This window comes from Pseudopodoces humilis, chromosome 3 (assembly GCF_049639895.1).
Source record: "Pseudopodoces humilis isolate 2021_Gansu_Grassland_sample_001 chromosome 3, ASM4963989v1, whole genome shotgun sequence".
Taxonomy (NCBI): Eukaryota; Metazoa; Chordata; class Aves; order Passeriformes; family Paridae; genus Pseudopodoces; species Pseudopodoces humilis.
Genome location: NC_142202.1, coordinates 108,628,173 through 108,645,044, shown reverse-complemented (window position 1 = coordinate 108,645,044; position 16,872 = coordinate 108,628,173). Strand labels below are relative to the sequence as shown.

The 16,872-nt window shown below is 39.5% G+C and overlaps 1 protein-coding gene across 2 annotated transcripts in view; it reads right to left on the bottom strand.

Annotated features, from left to right (window-relative positions):
- CLIC5 (CLIC family member 5) overlaps positions 1-16,872 on the bottom strand; it is an 82,643-nt gene that overhangs the window by 20,662 nt on the left and 45,109 nt on the right. For both annotated transcript variants that reach the window (XM_005528766.3, XM_005528767.3), the window contains 3 exons: positions 11,781-11,890; positions 11,317-11,442; positions 9,843-9,949 (listed from right to left, as the gene is read on the bottom strand). In XM_005528766.3, coding sequence (XP_005528823.1) covers positions 9,843-9,949; positions 11,317-11,442; positions 11,781-11,890 — 343 coding nt within the window. The remainder of the gene's footprint in view (positions 1-9,842; positions 9,950-11,316; positions 11,443-11,780; positions 11,891-16,872) is intronic.

Genomic DNA, 16,872 nt, shown 5'->3' with positions numbered 1-16,872 from the left:
GACAAGCATCATTTCTAGGGCACGTCCCCAAGGGCCTTATCCTGACCTCTGCCCTGTTAGTCTTGTGCAGGTGTCCCTAAAGCAACTGCAGACAAGCAGCAGCTGATTTGCATCAGGAACTTGGAAAAAAAAAATATCAAAATTTAAAAAATGAAATCAAGGCCTGCAGATTATAAACACACATTATTTGTAGTGTGAGGTTATCACTCCATTATCTCAATTTTTAAGTGCTCACTCAGAGTTTAAACTTTTGTTTTACTACAAAAGAGCAAATAAGACGATTCTGGGACTAACAAAGGAAAACTAACTTCATGTATCTGCACTCAAGTAGAAGTGAAGTGAGATTCTGGCAGTGAGTGCAGCTGGGCTTTAGCAGCAGTGCTGTGGGGACCCCTTGTGTTCCAAGATTTAAGCGGAGAAATTTGTTCCTGTACAGGAACAAACACCAGGCTGTTGGTGCTTAAATCTTTAATATAAATTTCTTCCAATTCCAGGCATGTAGAAGAATAAAGTCTGTTTCTGTTTATACCAGGATAATCCCAATTGCATTCCACTGTTTTCAACTACATTATTTAATTCCAGCATCTGTGAAGACACGAGAGGGAGACAGCAATGACTAGCTAGCTGCACCTGAGGATGAAATTTTAAAGCTATTAAGTCCCCAAATCCTTCAGTTCAGTTGGAAAATCTCAGTCTCAAATAGATTTATTTAATATTTCCTGATTTTTCTGCCTTTTGTGTTCAAAAATTGTTACAGAGACACAAAAGGCCATGAGACTATGAGATTTACAAATGAGTCACATCTTAATTCTTTTCCATTGTTTCTCTGCTTTTGAGATATTTTTTTTGCTTCAAACCCCTTGAAATGACTTAGGGATCATCTTGATTATGCCTTGACCTACTTGAAAGGAGCAGGAAAAAAATCAGTTATAATTAAGTCTGGATGTATGAAAATAATCCAAGAATTAGTAGGGAGGTCACATTGCCTCTGTTGCAACTGAGCTCTTTTGGCAAGTATTAAAAATATTTTTCCCAGTTCTGGTGTCCCCAATTAGAAAAGGGAAAAAGGCATTGGGAATTCCAGCAAGAGGTCAAAGGAAAACAGTAAGACAGTGCTCAAGGACTGGAAAAAAGCCTTAAAGACCAAAGACACTTTAGTGCACCAAAGACACATCAGTTTCTCCTGTTCTCAATCAAACCAAACCCTTTTAAGGATGGAACATTAACATGTTTGCTCAATGGGAAAAACTTGCTGGGATGTGATTTGTAGGATATGATGGTAAATAACACAAAATCCCTTCTGGCCTCAAAGTCCATGAAATTTGGATTACTATTTTTGCAACCAGAAAAATCAGAATATTTTTACAATAATTTTTTCTATAATTCCCATTTTGTCATCTCATTTCTAGCACCATTTTCAAGCTGAAAGTCAATGATTTAAGATATATCTAATAAAGAAACTTAGGAACATTGATTTCCATTTACATCTCATTCTTCTTTTCCCTGTTATTTTATGAAGAACGTTTGCATGAGTTAAAAAAAAATAAAATAAAATAAAATCTGTTTAGGGGAAAAAAGATCCTGGGTCAATTCTTTTCCTTTTGAAGTCATCAACAGTTTTGCAAACTCACTTCCAGGAGCCAGTCACTGGGCTTTCTACCATGTGATAGCTTGCAATGGCTAAATACAAGCCTGTGAACAATCCTGTCAGGACATCGAGAGCAGTTGGGCGTTTAAACCTGAACATTTGGTTATATATGATTTGGACACTGAACTGAGCAAGGCCATAACTTCATCTAAGTCCTTGCTGTGGGGAACACAGGATACACCAAGCCTATCACAAAGGAGGGAGCTACCCACCAGGGCAAAACCACAGAGCAGTGAAGTTAAAACTCAGTTCTAAATAATAATGTAATTTAGGCCTCCCATTCCAGCAGCAAGGCGCTTAATTCCTCCCAGGACTGCTGCTGCCAGATTGCTCTAATCCACTTCCAGCTGTGCTACTGCTCCTGTGTGCGAGCATGGGAGCTCGGCTGGGAAACAGAACAAAGCATCCCAGTAAAGCCAGCAGCACTTGGAGGAATATTCAAACACACAGGGGAAATAATTCCCTCTTAAAGCAGAGTGTCTGCCAACTACCGTTCCCATTGCAAGTGCTTTACTCTAGGCCTGGCCGGGCATTTAGGTCCTGACTCAGCAAAGGCTTGAGAAAGTGCCTTAATTTCATCATGTCATTCATGTCATTAACCTTGTTGACTTCAGCATGTTCTGTAACTTTAAATTATAGAAATACATCTTTTCTTTCTTTTTTTTTTTTTTTTACTTCTTTTCCTTCCTATGGTATTTTATGTCATCAAAGTTGCTTCAGCACAGATGTGTCAGAAAATTTTATCTGTTAGTAAATTTACTGCAAATATTTACTATCCCCAGAATGGCTGCATCTAAAGCTGCTAACCAGGCATACCAAGTTCCTGCATTGGAGAGCCTGCAGTCTGATCACATCTGGACTTACAGAAAATATTCCTTTTGTGTTGTTTTCAAATAGTGTTCTTCACATTTCCTTCGGGAAATCTTCATTCCTCGATTAACAAGGTCTTAGAAGATGTAAAGTTCAGAAATATTCCCTTGTAAGGTACATATTTCTCAGATTAAGGTGATGGCTTGTTATCATTTTAGAGAACTGAAAACCTCTTCCTTTTAATGGCATAACATGATAGTTCTCAACTTTGGCAGGTGAAAAGATATTGGTCCTTAAAGCTGTCACTGGTACCAGACAGAATATTGATGGCTCTGGGCCTCCAGCCAGCATGATTTTGAGAACTTTCAAAAAGTTATTTCTCAAGAAAACTTATTTTGCAAATTGCTGTTCCTGGGCATTTTAGTCTTTTATTACCGGGCAGAAAGGAGATAAAGCAATTTGGGACAGATGATAAATACAACTTGCAGCACTTCTTAACAAGTTAGCACAAAGCTACACCACAGTTTTAGTGGTCTTTATATGTGTGTTTTTATAAGGAGACAGAGTGAACAGTTTTATTAACATATCATGAGTGAGTTATGTGGGTCATCCCAAATGAATGGCAATAAAAGCTTTATATCACACTTACCAACATGTATTTGGTACTTTATGTGCCACAAATGTTGCAGAAAAGCTATTTTACATATGTTTTAAAGACTGGGTATTTTTTATATTAGGGCTGGTTTTGTAAAGCTGCCAAGCACTTTAGCTACCATGAGCCCAACATTATTCAGCTCAGGGGGAGTAATAAAAACTTGTTTAAAATGTTCTGAAATAGATTTCTTTTTTTTTTGTGCTTCAAAAGGCCAAAATTAAAGAATCATGGAATCATGGAATGGCCTGGGTTGGAAGGGATCTTAAAAGTCATCTATTTCCAACCTCCCTGCCAGGGACAGGGACACCTTCCACTAGGAGAACTGTGATCCTGACATGTTCCATCACTAAGCAAGTCCTTTCCTCTAAAACAATTTTAAAAGCTCTTTCTAGTCCTTCCTGGTTGTATGACAGAGAAAGCTTGGTACTGTCACACCACAGGACAAACCGTGGCTTGTCTTGGACTGATTTGGGCTTTGCAGTGGAAAATGGAAATTCTTCAACTAAAGAGAAAGAATAAAAAAATGTAATGGTAGGTTGATACACAGACACCACACACATATTTATACTTTTGCCTATATATTTATATGGCACCTTGAAAATCTGTTCAAAAAGCATAAAGCATTAATGTTGGTCCCAAATCAGAGTCTGATCCAAAATCCCTGTCACAGGAAATTTTCCATCTATATAAGAGCATTCAAACAGATTTTTAAACTTGCTCTGGCAATCTCAAGAACAGCTTTGCCAGGAATTTTCTGGGCACAGGGTGAAAGCCTTTAGGCACAGAACAGGTGAGAAGGACCAAAGACTCAGGGGAAGCCATACCACAGTTACAGTTTTAATATGACCCCTTTGGCTGAGAGAAGCCAGGCTGGAGAGAAGGAGGTGACTCCCTACCCTTCCCCACCATGCGTGGAAATGCTCTGGAGACAGATGTTTTGTGCTCCTGCTGCTGGAGCCAGACCACACCACGCTTGTCACCATGTCCCAGGCTGCCCCACCACATCAAGAAGCTCCTTCCCCTGGCTCAGGTGCCACAGAGGGTCTGACCATGGAGCTGGTATTACTGTGAATATTCTAAGCTGGGGTTTGGAGTGAACAGATTTTCTGCTTATTACAAGAGGCATATGATGGCTTCTAGGAAAGATCAGCATGCACAATTCAGCCTGTGCACATACCTGTGCTATGGGTCTGACCCTCTGCTTAGCAGGAGAAACTCCAAGTGTAAAGCTGATATAAGGCAGTTTCCATTCCAGCCCTGTACGTGTGTGTGCATTTCTCCTGCACGTGTACATACACAGCACACTGAGAGAGACATTTCCCACCTCACACACCAAACCACAGAGTGTGATGGAGCTACTGAAAGAGGTGAACGGCATTTAATCACATGTGAGTTAATGATTTAAATGCGCTTTTATTTTTGGCCTCTTGATGTAAATCCAAACCAGACAAGCAGAGTCCTCTGGTCAGACGGCTGGAAATTCCTCTGCACGAAATCACGTTGGTGGTCTCCCAGCTCAGCGCCTTCTGAGGAGCCGTACAGTGAAATATCCTTCCGTACCTCTAATGAATGCGCCCACCCACACTGGAGCTGGTGCCCCCCTAAGAACTCAATTCAAGAACAACTTTTTTAATTTCTACATGAAATCAAAGGGCTCATTCTACGAGCCAAAGAACTCACAATTTTAGGCGGGACAGTTAATGGGTGGCTACCCCAGGTTGTCCCCTTGGTTTGCAGTACACAGTCTCGCAAGTAAAAATAATAAGCAGGATGCTGACTGTGTACACAACATTCCAATTAATTATATTTCATCCTCCTCCAATGAATGAATAAATTGTTGCTTCCCTGGTGACTGTACAGAGCATGAGTGACTTGCTCAGCATCAACCAGAGGAACCAAAGTAAACACACAAGACCTCAGTTTGCTTTCCTGTGCTCAGACAAGACCTCCTTCTTGATATTAAACAATCACTAAGCAACCAAAAACTCTCAAATTGGCCATGAAAACTTGAGTAAGAGAACCCAGGAAATAATTTTCAAGACTACTGCACTGAACCCTCCCAAGGACTCCTGTTCATGTGTGAATGAGCACTTGTCATTTCAGGCACAAGGGGTGAAGCCTGGTGACAGCAGCCAGAGAACTGAATAATCCAGTGGTGCTAGTGAGACACAGATCTAATCCCACAATGAGGAGATGACTCCTTCAAACAGGCCTGTTATAAAATTATCAAGTGGCACAGGGGGTGGAAGGAATCAAGTTCTGATTGAACTGACTTGAAATAATAAATGCACACATTTTCTTTAAACACAGCTTGCCACATCCTGAGAATCTGGAACCAATTCCTTCCCTTTCAAGAAGCTTAAAAGTGGTGGGACTTTGATATGGCATGAGCATGTTTGCTTCTGGGCTTATAGCCCTCACCAGCCCTTTCCAAAACTTTCAACGTTTTTATATTATAAGACAGAAAAGTTAGGAAAACAAAGATGGAAAAAAGAATCAGAAGTTCAGGGAACTATTAAATCAGGGCAGCCTTGCTGCCAAATACCTTTGGTAAGTAAATGAATCATGATCAATAACATATTGCCATGCAGACTTACAGGAGAAGGTTATCACCTGCTTCTGTGCCAGGCATAAAACATAACGGTGTGTGGCTAATGAAATACTGCATGAATCCAGGAAAAAAAAATCACCATTTTTCTCTGTAATGTTAAAGCATTTTTACTTCAAAGTAAATTTAACTCATCCAGAAAAAACATCATTTTCCCATGAAAACTTTGTCAAAATTGATAGGTCACTATGAAACACTTCTCTTTTGACAATGTTACATTTGTAAGAGGAAACCTTCTTGACAGAAAGAACCCTGTTTTGTTAAGGGGATGTTTCCGCCCTGATTGCAAAGCTGCTTGTGCAAAGCTGCTTTATACATTCATGTATTTACCAGCAGAGGGTGTCACAATCTTAGAAACAAACCTACAAGTGTATCCTTGCGTCTGTTCGTTCACATACGAGGACTCAAGACACACATCAAAACAAGGATTTTCCAATCTCTTATTGGCCTCACTGACTTTTCACTATCAGGGGAAAAAGAATCATTTATCTATGTAAAATCTGTGTTATCAGTGCCATCTTGCCAGTGCTCTCAGGACAGGACACTGCAGTGACACAGCCAGCAGTGGCCTCACCTGAAGTGGAGAATTTCTCCATGGCCTGGCTGCAAACTCTGCTAAGAGGGACAGCAGCTTGGGCTTTTCTTCAGTGCACATTAGATTCCCATCAATTCTCACATTCAGTGCCCTCATGCTGCATAAATATCATTAATTATCCCAACCACTTCGTGCCACTTTTCTGCAGAGATGTAGCAGCCCCAGGCTGGGGAGAGAGCTCATGTTGCACACACCAGTACCCCACAAGGAATGGTCACACATAATCACACCTAACTCACACTTCTCACAGACAGAGACAGGCTGATGCCACAAATTCCCAGCCTGATATCCCGCGCGTTACTGAATTCACTTCCCAGGCTCCTGAGTTAAGAGAACTTACTTTAAAGAACTTGATGCTTGGTGCTTTAGCCACCTTGCTCTCCTGTTCTCAGCCCCCACCTCTATTTCCAATTAAAATAAATGAAAATTATTGTTTATAGAATTATCTTGGTTCTGTAATCTATTTTTCATTTACTAACAACTCTTTTCCTATCTGTGTTTTGATCACGTGCAACTGATGTTCCAGTCACTGGTGTGGCTTTCCAGATTAACCCAAGCACTGGAACAGCTGGAGCTAGGAATGGGTACAGAGGATGACTATGAGACATACATTACCTTTACCTCACAGCTGGGACCTACAGAAACCATTTATGACAACCACAAGCAGCAATCTCTGCTCTATTTGGATCTCATCTCCTCATGTGGAGACAGGGGAAAGGGACTTCACCTAAGTAATTATATTTTATGTTTATAAAATGCTTTTTTTTCGGTCACAGAACTATATATAACTACTTCTGCTGTTATATAGGAAAAATAAAAATATGTTAATATAATATAATATAATATAATATAATATAATATAATATAATATAATATAATATAATAATATACAAATATAATATTAAAATATATACAAATGAATGTATAAAATCTATTTAACATATAAATATAATAGACTATAATATTAATACAATATAAAAACTATTTACTTCAGCAGAAAGTTTCAAGCTGTAGTAGGGGAAGGCCAGGCTGGACATCAAGAAGAATTTAGTCACTGAAAGGGTTGTTAAGCATTGGAATGGGCTGGGCTTTCCAGGGAGGTGGTAGAGCCACCAACCTGGAAGTATTCAAGAATTGAGTGGATATGGCACTCAGTGATACGGTTTAATTGACAGGGTCGTGATCAAAGGTTGGACTTGATGTTTTCAAGGTCTTTTCCAGCTTTTAGGATTCTGTGATTCCATTCTATTATTTTGAATAATGCAGCAGGACCTGTTGTAAAATTATATCTACCAGATCTGGGCTAGAGCCCCAGATCCCTTTTGAATCAGTGTTGCAATTTTATAAGAAAGAATTTATGAAATACCAATCAAAAATAAATAAGTTGATTAGGAAACATGTACATGGTGTTGCTCTCCTTTCCTCTTTGCACACAATCCTTCCACTGCTCCAGAAATTTTACACAACTACTTTTTGACTAACTCATTCTCCTCCATCCAAATCAGCCTTCAGAAAAACTGCTGTTGTTCAGACAAACTGGACAGAAAGTGAAAAAATCCTTGGGATTAGGGAGAAATTATTTTTCCTTAGCCCTTGAAAACGGACAGTCAATTACTCTGCTTAAATTGAGGTCTGTACTGACCATTCCAGGGACCTTACTTCATTGATAGAAAGAACATAGTTATAGATCCAGTTAGAAAGATAGAAACATAGAAAGATCCAGTTCTACTCTGCCCATCTCCGCTTTATTCTACTTGCAGAGCAGCACTACAGCTGTAATAAAATTAAGCTAAAAGCTTTTCTCTACTTTGAAGAGGAAAGTTAAGCATCAGTACATTCAGAGACTGCAGTGTCTGGATAAGACAGGAGCAGGAACCAGGTAACGAAAAGTGAGTGAGGATGTTTGCAGGGAGGAAAGATTGTGTCTCTCCTGCAGCTTAACAGCTCTTGTCTCTAAAACTTTGGTGTGCTTAATTGTCATTTACATGAGTACTTAAACCAAGAGTTTGTTATGCAGAACTAGGTAAAGCTCTCTTTGATCATACTGCAGCTTCTGAAAATGTGGAGTGCTGTGCGGGTTTAGATTCATTATCTCACCATAGTGGACATCAGACCTTGAATTCCAGCTCTCCTTATGGCCACATGCAGACTCCTCTAGGACAACCATTTACTCCTGGCTGGAGATGCCAACTCTTGTGAGCCCAGGGATTTGAATATTGCAGTCACTGAGAAAGAAGAGTTGAGACTGTGCATGTGGGGCAGCACAGCTGAAGATTTAGAATTGCACAGCAGACCATAAAACTTCCTTGTAAATGGCCAAGATATTTTACTTTCATTGTTACACCTATTTACTCTAACTCTTAATTTATCTTCCTTTTACAACTTCCTATAAAGATTAGCTGAGCATCCTATTAGCATTAGACAAAAAAAAAACCCAAGTTTTTAGCATCACTGAGAAGTGAAGCACTGTAATTATTTCCTTCTGTTAACACCACAAAAATATTACAGAGGAGATTGTTATCTGACATAAATCATCATCTACCCACTTTTATCTCATGGGTCAGCCCCAGGCAATGAAATATAATTGCACAGATGAAATGTGTGGCAGAGCTGGAACCTGCAAAATCTAGTGTTTTCTGAATGATACGATATAAATCCATGGAATTCAACATGCCTTACGTCTCTGTCTGTGAAAGCAGTAACATAAGGGAGAAGGTACATCAGTGAATGACTAGAAACATTCTACTAGGTCATCTCAAGGGATAGGGATGTGTAAATCCACAGCTTTATGGAGCAAGAGGAGCTCAGACTCACTGAAGTCTTGCGTCTCCGATGGGAAAGAAATGTGGAGAAGAACAGCAATTTTATTAAGAAGACAGTGTGGGATGCATATAAATATGAATGGCATCTGGCTTCTGGGGGACTCTTTCTTTTCATAAACAAATGTGAAGGAAAATCTGGAGCTTACAGAATGCAATTACATTTCTTAAATTCACTTCTTTCTTTTAATTACTTTATATGGAATGTCTCAATATAACTGCATTTATATGAGCAAATTAGCTATAACAGTGTAACATAATCATGAAATAAGATGGCCAAGTGCCCAATGGCAACATCTAATAAAGCGTGAGCTGCTCTCACAGGTTTGGGTCCAGCCAACACACACTCATCTAGGTAGAGCTGGGGGAAAGAAGGAGGTAGCACAGGCCACCAGTCTCTTCCAATAAGCAGCTGGGGATCCTGTTCTGGCAAGGAAACTGGGCTATGGACAGGAGTCGTGCCATGGCTGTTGGTAAAGAGGATACCAAACACTCTGTGGCTCTTTTATTTACTACTACAGATTGTATTTAATTCAACTGTGGAGACACGTGAGTTGAGTTCACCTAACCAACCACCTCAAGCTGATCAGCAGCGGTTCCTGATGTCATCTGAACAAATTTTACAACAAAATAATGAGAGAATGGCAAAATTCTTCCACTTCTAAGCACACAAACTCCCTGGCACATTCGGCAATGGCCATACTCACCAGCATTATCCTGCTGCTTGGTGTTTTTGATGTATGCAGAAAATTTGGAGAAGATATCGATTCCAGCAGTGTTTGACTCCCGGTGCTTAGCAGCCAGCTTTGGGTACCTGGACAGGCAAAAGCAGTGGGGAGAGTAACATCTTGTGACCGGCATCACAGTGGTGGCTACAAATATAACTTACAAGAGAGAATAACCTCCTGTGTGAAGAACTGTAATTAACACTCATTATCTTAAAACAACACCTTGAAAATACCCCCTTACACCTTGAAAATACACCTTGAAAGACCCCTTAACAGTATCTGCTCTCTGTCTGTCAAGGCAGGCATGTGGGGAGCTACACAGGGATAGTGTCAAGACAAAGGTAATTGGACTTGTGTTTTTTGCAACCACAGTCCAAAATCAGCCTTAAATCAGAAGGAAGCATATATTTCCAGAAAGGTGCAGGGGAGTTTGGCAGGCAGATCCCTCCATTAAGAATGGCAGTCGTGTCTAATCCTCTACTCTGGAAATGTACTCCAGGATGGAATAGCAAGGGGTGTTAGGATTAACCCAGTGAAGGAACATAAATGTTCCAGTCTCTGCATTGCTTTTTATAGATATTTGGTGAAAAGGGATATATTGGTTTGAAAGATAAACACAAACTAATGACTCCTACTGACTTCAGTGGTCTTGGAGCAGAATACAGAAAATTTAAATGCCTGATCTCTTGCCTCAGGACTGGCCTTTAGCTGCTGATTCACTTGGAGGTAAAATTCTCCACAAGGAACCAAGCCAAATTTGATGGATTCATAGATTCTAAGGTCCAACTCACAAGCCAACTATTTCTTTTTTTTCCGTTATCCTTGTATTAAGTCCAAAATGTTTGACTAAGGAAGGCATATCTGGTAAATCTAAATCTTTCATTGGTAGCTTTTTCATACTGAAAAAATCTGGGCCTTATTTCTAATTTGAATTAGTTTAGTTATAACTTTCAGTTATGGGCTCTTGTCATTTCTTGACTAGAATAATGAGCACTTTTCTGCTTCCAGAGCCTCTCTTGTCCTCTGTAATCAGTTTCCCTTCCAACCTTCCTAACACACCATACAGCTCAGAAACCTCTATTTTTTCACTGTAAAATGCTTTTCCTGGCACAGATATTTTGTGTGGCAATTCTCAGCATCTATTCCAAGTTATTTTTAGCTTTGCAAAATGTGGCCACCAGACCCCTACAATTTTTTTCTAGTTCTGGTCTCCTTAATTCTGCATACAAGGGCATCCTGAAATGTGTACAGAGAAAACATTCTGCAGTTATTAGTCACATAAGTAACCTTCACACATGGAAGTCATCTCACTGAAGCCAGCAAGTTTCATAAATAAATATTACTCCTGTAAGTAAAGGTTGTAGGAAGGAGTGCTTTTTAGGAACTCTTCTTAGGACATCTTTCATTCCTAGGAAATGGAATATTGACTGAAAAAAAAAACTGAAGGTCTTACTTTGGAGGTGCAAGAGTCTCTTCCAAGAATTCCTCAATCTTGTTAACATCTGTCTTGACTTCTCCATTAAATGTCAGGAAAGGTGGGTGGGTCCCAGGAGCCAGATTGTGCAGGTCAGCTGGCTTTCTGCAAGCAGAGAAAAAGTCGTGAAATCACTAATCTTTATGGTCGGGTAGTTGCACAGATATTTATAGTTCCTACAAAATCAGTCTGCCTTTTTTTTTTTCTCTCCTGTAATTTGTGGTTGGAAGACTTTGAAACTACCCCAAGCACCCTGTTTAATATAAAAACATTCCACAAGTGAGGGAAAAAAAAAAAACAACCAAACCTGAATCCAAACTATTTTGTTGTGCACCACAGGCTCTCTAGGCTAGATAAAAATATGATTTAACTTGGAGGGGGTCTTTCTATAGTGCATACACTGGGTCATACACCAATTTTCAATTAAAATGAACAATTTTTACCTTTTCAGGTCAACAGTGGTGACATTGAATACAACTCCTTTGAGCCACAAGATCATGAAGAGACGCTGGGAGAACGGGCAGTTCCCAATGCTTTCTCCATCTATACCAGCCTGGGGAACAGAAAGAGAGAAAAATGGATTTCAGACTTGTCACTCATTTACCTCCCTCAATGCAGAAAATTGGATAGTGAAAGAAAAAGAAGCATTTTAAAAATAACCAGCAGTGCTTGTTATTTAATATAGTTTATCATCAACACAAGAATGGAGTTACTGCAGGATTCAGCGTTTGTCAGGAGCTCAAGGATGAAACATGGAGCCTCTCCTGAGGACATCTCTAAGGAGATGTGTCCCTTGCTGATGGCAAGAAACATCCAGGGTGTTCTTGCAACTGCTCTCATCCCTACAGAACCACCTGCCTCATGGACAGGGTGGACACACTCAGGACCTGATTTCTGCTTTATTTAAGTCTGTAGACTGAAGTTTATATCAGATAAATATATTGATATATCAATATCTACTTCACTATTTTACTATCTAAAATGTGTACTTTAGAGCTAAACCCAAAAACTCAGGACATTGACTCATTCTTGTTGACATCAATGATTGCCTCAGACACAAACAGCCAGGTCCAGACAGAAATCCCCATCTGAGTTCTTCCAAGGTTCAAGGTAGGTTTCAACCACCACATTCAGTCTGTTCCTATCTCTAGTATCTAATGAGTTGCCTACAAACCACTACACAACAATACAAAATTGCTAGTGTTAGCATTGAGGAACAGCCTATGCTTTCCTCTAAAAATTTATGGTCCTTAGCAATGCAAATTCTAACTATGAGCCATGGAAGGATACAAACAACAACAGCTGAACTGTGCCAAAGCTTTGGCCAAGGACAACATCCTTCTACAATGATTATGCTTGTGGCCAAGGCTTTCAGGACGATAATTGTTTTGATAGATTTCCATTTTAATTTGTGGTACCATTGTGTTTAAAAGATTCTTATAATCCTGGTGAAGCAACCAATCTTCCGTTGTTGACCCACATGGATTGCATAACTGTATTTTAAACACTGTGTGTGTCCAAAAACGGCTGATGAAAGAGCTAAGCAAATAAATGCCCTTTTCCTTTGGAGACAATATTATATTACTCTGTTGGCTCTCATAAATTTTCTCTTATTAATATTCAAGCTGTGAGGTAGCATTTATCTGTCTTAAAGAACGAATCCCTTCTAATTATTGCAGCTCTGTGAAACATCCCCAGCACAACTAGAAACATTTTTGAGACATGTCCAGTTGTTACAAATTTAGCCTTGCCTGTGAAACATTCAGCCGAAAGATTTTTTGGTGGACATCAAGAATCTTTCTCATGTCTTGAATGCAACTTTTGATGATTCTGGGTTTAAAAACAAATTCCACATTTCCTGTCACCAAACTAGGGGGAGAGTGTGAATTCAAGGCTTAGAGACAACCTGTCACAAAGTTCAGAGCTGTATAAAGAGTTTTGATCTGGATTCAGATTCAGTTTCAAGCACTCAGACTCTAGAGGTACTTGGATATATGGGGGAACAGTCTGGCTGAAGTTTTACTTGAAATTATGGATCTGCAGTATGTCTGGCACATGTTATATGCAAGGATCAGCAAATCATGTAGGTGAAAGAATGTAGGGCACGAGGATGAGCAAGAGAGAATGTATTTCCCATCTATCTGAGGTGTGAGTAGCCTGGTTTTGCAAAATTCCATTAATTTAACCATTAGCTCTGTTCTGCAGATTTCATGGCAAAGCAATAATGGCACCATGGGAACTCCAGGCACCACCATAATGCATGCCATAATTACTGCAAAGTCACATTTTCTGATTTGGATTTAGCTTGTTAAACCATTGCCAGGAGCTTTTGACTTCTTACCCTTCCCGAAAAGAGGCAAATGCTATGGGAGAAAACAGCGATATGACACCAAACTTCCCCTTGATTTTTTCACCGTCTTAGTCATAAATCACAATTTAATCTTTTTCAGGAAAGACATAGGAACACAATTTCCCTGCTCTTTACGTTTGTTTATTCTCATGCAAAGATGAAGGGTTACCCAGATGTGCATCTTCTTTTATGTTCTCTGTCCTTCAAGGGAATGGTGAAAAACCATCTCCAGACCAAAGGACTTAAAATGGGACGGAGAAGCTGAATCACACAATCACTGAATCAGCTGAATCACAGAATGACAGAATCCTCTGAGTTGGACTCAAGGATCATTGAGTCCAGCTCTTAGCAAAGGACATCCCCAAGAGTTTCACCATGTGCCTGGAAGAATGAGAAAGACAAGGAAGAAACAGAAGTGATGGATTTTGTGGGGCTAAAGGATGCAGAAATCATAGGGAAAAGGAAGAAGATGTGAAATCTAGAAGAAATAAGATTGACCTGGTGATCAAAAATAAAATTGTGTAGATCAAACGAGGTCTCCAACAGTCCCAAATGGTCAAAATTCCTTTTCAACACTTCCAATGCAATGGGAAACATTTATTGCTAGAGACACATTGGGAATAGGCAGAGGAAATTCCAAAAACAAAAGATAAACTAAAGAAAAAGTACAGTATGATCGATATGATCTCTGTTCAAAGCTCTGGGATCTGGAAGCCAGGCTCATGATTTGGGTGGAGACTGACTCATAGGTTTTGATTTCATGTGACTGGCATAACTGAAAATGCTACCACAAATCACAAGGCAAACTGGTGACAGAGGAGGGAACAGAATCAAAATCTCCCCAGCAACACAATTTATCCATTATATTCAGCTCTTTTTCTGTGGAAATTATAGGCAAGGCTCTGTCGGGTTTGTGAATCCTTTCTCATTGCTTCTAACAGCAGTCAGTAATTCAACGTTCAGCACTCAGAAAGAGCAAAACCTTAGTAGGTAACAACTTCAAAGGTTTATCAGAGTGTTTTGAGATCCCTTGTGAAGTCTATTAACTACCAGGAGGAGATGAGAAAGAAAACTTCTCAGGCTTAGTCACTCAGCTTCAAAGAAAAACAGCTTTCTTAAAGCACCCCAGTTGTGCATAAATACAAACTTGTAACATATTTGTCAAAGGGTAAGGGTTCAGAAAGGCAGGAATTAAATAATACCTTCATCAAGAACTCAAGTGGTGGATGGAAAGAAAAGAACAAATAATTGACAAGCTGGAGAACCACCATTTTTCCCTGCTGTTTTTCACAAAAGCTTTCTCATGCAGCTTCCCTGAAACACAGTAAAAGTGATGAAGCACTTATGAAACGGATCAAGCTGGTGCCATATGCACTCTCCCTGCCAGTAATATTGGATATTTCTGATATAATGACTGCAAGTAGGGATAGTACTGACAATTCTGAATAAAACACTGCAGCTAGGGACAGGCATGAGGCTTTGTGGGCACTAAGATAAAGGAGATAGAGTTGTTAAAGTGCACTCCCAGCTGAGAAGAACCTCGCCTGAAAAGGCAAATTCCCATAGTGACCATGGAAAGGTATAATAGATTTGAGGATTTGCTGGGCGAGACTCTTTGGCCAATCACTACTAACCCCACTGAAGTTTAACTTAGGAGGGAAGGGACCAAGGGAAGGCCTCCTGTGTGGGCAAGGCCAAGATTCACATCTGAAAGATTAATCTGTCCACCCTTCACTTTGACTGAATCCACTGAGTGTCTTAGTTTTAAGTGAGATGGACGTGGACCCCAGCAATAGAAAAGACTGGAGTTTGTGGAGACAGAATTTCTGGACACGTTTCTCCATCTTGGAAACAGCACTTTCTGTTCACATTGCTTCCTACAAACATAATTTTATTCGTTTACCTACTCAAAAAGTATGCTTTTCTGTTTAGTCTCCAGCAGCATTTGTCCTTCACACCAAGCAACTCAGTATAATCACATCAGGAAAAGCCTACTGTCAGACCAGCTGCTTCCCTCTATCTGAGTAATGGCAAGAATGAACAACACGTTCTCCTCTATTAATTATAAGGTGCTCCTCCTTAAATAGTTTAGCTGTTTTTAGTGAATTAATTAAACCTTAATGACTTTTGTGTGCATGTGTGGGGGCTGCATGAACACATCATCAATTAACAAAATTTATGTGGTTTTGGGAAGGAGAAAAAATAATCTCGGTGATTTTATGAACTTGTGTCAAATATTTTTGTGAAGTCATGGCAATATCAAAAGCCTCCAACCACTGCACAGGACAGCTGAACGATGTGAACAGGGAGCTCTTCTCAAGTTCAAGCTAATACTTTGCTATAAATTAAATAACTGGAGTAAATTTCCTCACATATTCCAAAAATACTCTAACTGGTACATGCACAGGGACTGCAATACACACAGACAACTGTATATTATTTTAACTAACCTTAAGGGAGAAAAAAAAAGACAAGTTCCATTTTTTCCCAAAATACAGAACTTTAAAGAAATATACCATCATAAATAATGACTAAGCAACTAGGTTAAAAATGGCAGCACTGGAAATAATTGCATATGGCAAAACACTGGGTTTTCTAGGCAAAGAATGTATTTGGGTTTATCTATCCTCCCTCTTCTTCATTTTTCACTGCACTGAGGTCACTCTGCACATGGTCCAGGGGTCTGTTAGGTAAAGCAAGGAGATATTTTTGATGACATTAAAACACATTTCTTTTTCCAGAGGATTTTAGCAAGTTAACAAAACCAAGCAGGCTAATTCACCTCAATGTTTCCCAGTAAGGATTAAGAAGGGATTTGATTTCATCATCCCTACAATCAAACTCAAGGCTCACATTACACATGGTTACACCCTCTCTGTTTTAAAACTGGGAAAGCTCCTGCCTTTTGACACTTACTCTCCTTACGCTCAGAACCCAAAGGGGAAGTGAAAATCCTATTGGAAAGGCAAAGCAGGCCAGGAAATATCCTATTTATTATGCTATTAAGAAAAAAAAAAATCTGTCTTAGTAATTATACCACACACACAATAGCACAAATCTCCATTGTAGGGAAAAAACATGGGTTGCAACATGAGATCAGACATGCCAAGGTATTGCTTTAGTAAGGGTTATTTTTTTTTCCATTTTCTTGTACTTTTTTCTTTCCCAACTTCTCATCCAAATGC